Here is a 4,509-nt window from a genome sequence, read left to right as displayed (position 1 = left end):
TCACCCTGCGTCTGGCCAGCGGCCAGGGAGCCTCAGCCAGGGTCGTGGCTTCCTGCTCCTGGATTCTGGCAGAACAGAAATTGCTCTCCTGGGGCCATCCCCAGGGACTGAGCTGAACGTCATACCTGGGTATTCGTCCAACCACTCTCATCTCAGTGATTTTCCCGGCATAGCGGGCAGGCACCCTCAGCCCAGCTGCGAACAGGACCGGGTCCTGCACACTGGGCAGTGGGGCTGCCACTTACATTGGCGTCCTTGGCCGGTGTCCAGTGGGCAGTCGGCTGCAGCTCACGGAGAGCGGGAGAGGGGTGCCCGGTGGGCTCTGCTGCTCACACGCACGCTTGCTCACTCAAACCACGTCCACAGGCCCTGAGCCCCAAGTCATGGCCCACGAGCCCGAGAGGACAGTCCTCTTGCTGACATAGCAGCGTCTTTAGACTATTTCTGGCTCTTTGCTTCAGGAAAGGGCCTTTCTTCAGGAGCGTATGGTGGAGGGAGGAGGCAGCTGCAGGGAGAGGGTCCCTCCGGGTGCCCTGGTCCCCACAGCTGGGCTGTGTTGGCAGGGTTTGCCGTGGTGCCCGACGTACCTCCAGGCTGAGGAAGGCCTGGTCGGCGTGTGGAGTTCGTTGTCTGCGCGGTAGGCAGACACGTCCCACGCCCGTACGCATCCCGTGACTGCGCCGTTGTCGCCGTTCACTGGCCTCCCCTTGGTCCATACGCCCTTAAAGATGCTAACTTTAAAAATTGACAGACTTCGCGGCTTTTTTTAAGGTTTTTGCCATAGGAGACAGGCGCTCACCTGAGAGAGACAGAAACAGTGGGTGGGCACGTGAGAAGTCACCCCCGCCTTCTCCTCCTGGGCTTGATTTGTAAGCTGCTGGGTCTGGGGCTCAAACCGCAGTCCACCACGTGAGAGTCCAGCACCTTAACCACCATGCCGCCCGCTGGACCCGAGCAGCCTTTACTTTTCAGAGCAGTTTCAGGTTCACAGGAAAACAGGACAGCAAGCAGAGGATTCCCAGGCCACGCCTGCTGCCCCCGGCCATGGCCCGGTTCAGAACAGCCTGTCTGTGCCCGCTCCCACTGGTACGCCATGTTGACACCGTCGAGGATTGGCGGCAGGGGTCACAGTGGCCATGGCCCGGTTCAGAACAGCCTGTCTGTGCCCGCTCCCACTGGCATGCCACCTTGACACCATCGAGTGGGGTCGGGGTCACAGGGGGGTCCCTCTGCATTTCAGCTCCTCCGCGTGGTGACTGTGCGGCGAGGCCTGTGGCTGCCGTGCAGCCTTGGCAGAGTGGTCTCGCCGCCCTAACGGTTCTCTGCTCCTCCTGCCCCCTCCCTCCGTCCCTGGCAACCACTGATGGCTTCACTGTCCCCGAATTCCCCTCTGGGTTCCAGCGGGTGGGACTGGCACAGTGTGGAGCCCCGTCAGTGGTCTCTTACCTAGTTAGTGGTGAGCACTCGCTTCCCTCCCTGCTTCTTCATGGCTTCATAGCTCACTTCTTTATTGCACTGGATAGTCGGAGAGGTCTTCAGAAAGTCCGCGAAGAGTGTGATGGTGTAAATGCTTGCATTTCACAGTTTTGCACCAGAAGAAATTCGTACTTTTAATTCTGTTTTTCGAACTGCCGGAGGGCTCGTGTGATCCCCGGAGAGCACTGAGGGTGGGGTCCCACTGCGGGCCCACCCCTGCACCTCTCTCCACGCTCTTGGGATCTGGCATACCTGCATGTGCTGGCATGGCCTTCAGCCCACCAGGGCTGGGATTTGAACCATGGTCAGCCCTGCAGGATCTGGTGTCCTTTAGACAGCGCTTGACCACTGCATTGCCAAACCAGCTCTAATTCCATTTTTACATTAACTTTTTCTTTTTTTAAGAGATTTTTGCTATAGGGTGGGCATGTGCATCACTGGAGAGCTAGAAAGTGAGAAATCACTTCCCAAGGGGCGTGGCCACACTACAGTCCCTTCTCCATTCTCTTGTCAGGATTTTGGGCACAGAGATACATGCAACAGGCATGAGTTTCCAGCCGCTGGGTCCAAGATTCGAACTGCAGTTGGCCATGTGGGGGTCCAGTGCCTTAACGCCCCCTCCATGCACTTTGTGAAGTCCCCTCGTTCTCCACTGTCTCGGTGTACCACAGTTGTTTACCGTTCCCCACAGAGGGACACCCTGCTTGCTCCCCAGGCGGGTGGTTAGGAACAGCACCACCGGAGGAGCGTCTGCGTCAGGCCAGCCTGGGTGGCTGCGCCGTGCCCCGCGGTGCTGAGCCAGCATGGGCAGGCCCTGGGTCTGTGTGTCGGGTCTCCCTGTACTCTGATGTGGCTAGCTGAGGCTGGAGGACTCCTTGGCTCGAGGGTCCCAGTGGGGCACCTGTCTCTCATGGGAGACGTTTTAGAGATGTATTTATGTGCAGGTTTCTCTGTGGACTGGAGTTTCCAGCCTCTCTGGATGAATGCCAGTTCACCGGACTGCCAGACTCTTAAGATGCCGAGTTACGAAAGCGTCGCGGGGCACCCAGCCCCTCCCTGTGTCCTGACGCCTGTGTCTTCCCCAGGGACGACGACCACGAGGACGGGTTCTGCCAGCCCTACCGGGGCATCGCCTGCGCCCGCTTCATCGGGAACCGCACCATCTACGTGGACTCTCTGCAGATGCAGGGAGAGATCGAGAACCGCATCACGGGTAGGAGCCGCAGCCCTTTCTCTCGCGACGCCGGGCACGATGCAGCCCCAGACGCAGCCCCAGACGCAGCCCTCACCAGCTGGGGTTCCAGCACGTTCCTCCTCTCTCTCTCTCGCAGTAGGAAGTTGGGAGGTTTGTAGAAGCAAACGCAGGTGCTGACGTGACCGCCCACGCCCGTGTGGGAAGTGGCAGGACCACGTGTTCAGGCCCTGCTCCTGCACTCGGGCCGCTGCTGGCCCGAAGCCCCAGCCTGGCCACGGCACTGCCAGGCACCTGTCACTGGCGGGCTCCTGTCACTGGCTAGTTGCTCTTGGGCCCATTTCTATAATGGGTCGTCGTACGGGTTTCATGTGGACTTCTCCAGTGTGCAGTCTCAGAAAACCACTTTACACACAGGTCCGGGAAGGACCCAGTGCCTGTCACACAGCAGACCCCAAAGTGCAAACTGGGCGCCGCCTCCAGCTGCTCTGGGAGTAAATGGGAGGCGGCAGCGCCACCTGCTGACCACAGCTGGCAGGGCAGGCACAAGTCCTGGGTGGAGCAGGGGTGCTCCTCGCCTGGCAGAGACCAGCGGAACAGGTGCCGGGCCCGGCCGGCCGGGCCCCGTCTGGTACAGCACCTTCTCCCCTGCCGTGGTCTGGCCAGCACAGGCATCCCCTTTCTGGACACACTGTCCTTGCGTCTTTTGGGTTCCCCGCCTGACCTGGGTGCTGGGGAGACCCAGGCCCGGGGCATGCCGCTTGTCCTGCCCTGTGTCTGCACCCCCGTGCCTGCACCCCCGTGCCTGCAGAGCCCCACCCTCGGCAGCCGAGGGAGTGCTTTCGGGTCTGGGATCTGGTCCGGGCAGGGAAGAAGCACCTGCCTGAGGGAGAGTTCGGGCTGTTCCCTTCTTTCTTGTTCTGCTTCTGACTTGGAAGTGAAGCCTGAGGACCAGGGACCTGTGTCCACTGCGAGCCGCGTCAGCTGGTGGGCAGGGCACTTGAGAGCCGTGCAGGGTGAGGGTGGGGGCTGAGGACAGCTCCTCCGCTCCCTGCGGGCTCCTTGGACCACCAGGGTGATAGGGTTGGAGTGCTGGGTCTGGGGGTCCAGAGTGCGCGGAGGGGGTCCAGAGTGCGCGGAGGGGACACGGAGCAGCAGACGGATTGTCTGGAGGCCCAGAGTTGGGGTCCGAGGTGTCCGAGCAGGGATCCAGGTGGGAGACAGGGCCAGAGTGGAAGGTCAGCAGAGGAGAGGGACCAGGGTCAGGGCTACAAGTTGGGGGCCCGGGGTGAGAGGTTGGGGGCTGGGGGCAGGCGTGCCAAGGTGTCCCTGGTTGGGGGTGAGGGCTGGCTGGGGTGGCTCGGGGGCTCAGAGTGGGGGGTCCTGCGTGGGGTGGAGCAGGGTAGTGGGGGTTCAAGGAGGGCTATCAAGTGTCCTGGTTGGGGAGGGCATGGGGCCACCGGGCGGGCTTTGGGTGGGGCGCAGGGCAGTGGCTGGGCGTGTAGGCCGGGGCACTAACACGGCTCTCTGTGTCGCAGCGGCCTTCACCATGATCGGCACCTCCACGCACCTGTCGGATCAGTGCTCGCAGTTCGCCATCCCGTCCTTCTGCCACTTCGTGTTCCCACTGTGTGACGCGCGCTCCCGGGCGCCCAAGCCGCGCGAGCTGTGCCGGGACGAGTGCGAGGTGCTGGAGAGCGAGCTGTGCCGCCAGGAGTACAGCATCGCGCGCTCCAACCCGCTCATCCTCATGCGCCTGCAGCTGCCCAAGTGCGAGGCGCTGCCCATGCCCGAGAGCCCGGACGCCGCCAACTGCATGCGCCTCGGCCTCCCGGCCGCGC

The 4,509-nt window shown here is 62.3% G+C and overlaps 1 protein-coding gene across 1 annotated transcript in view; it reads left to right on the top strand.

Moving 5' to 3' along the window:
* ROR2 (ROR family WNT receptor 2) overlaps positions 1–4,509 on the top strand; it is a 73,247-nt gene that overhangs the window by 57,812 nt on the left and 10,926 nt on the right. The window contains exons 9-10 of the mRNA XM_027766123.1: positions 2,562–2,689; positions 4,207–4,505. Coding sequence (XP_027621924.1) covers positions 2,562–2,689; positions 4,207–4,505 — 427 coding nt within the window. The remainder of the gene's footprint in view (positions 1–2,561; positions 2,690–4,206; positions 4,506–4,509) is intronic.

Source organism: Tupaia chinensis, unplaced genomic scaffold (assembly GCF_000334495.1).
Source record: "Tupaia chinensis unplaced genomic scaffold, TupChi_1.0 Scaffold141173_1, whole genome shotgun sequence".
NCBI classification, from domain to species: domain Eukaryota; kingdom Metazoa; phylum Chordata; class Mammalia; order Scandentia; family Tupaiidae; genus Tupaia; species Tupaia belangeri.
This window is presented reverse-complemented; position numbering and strand designations above follow the sequence as displayed.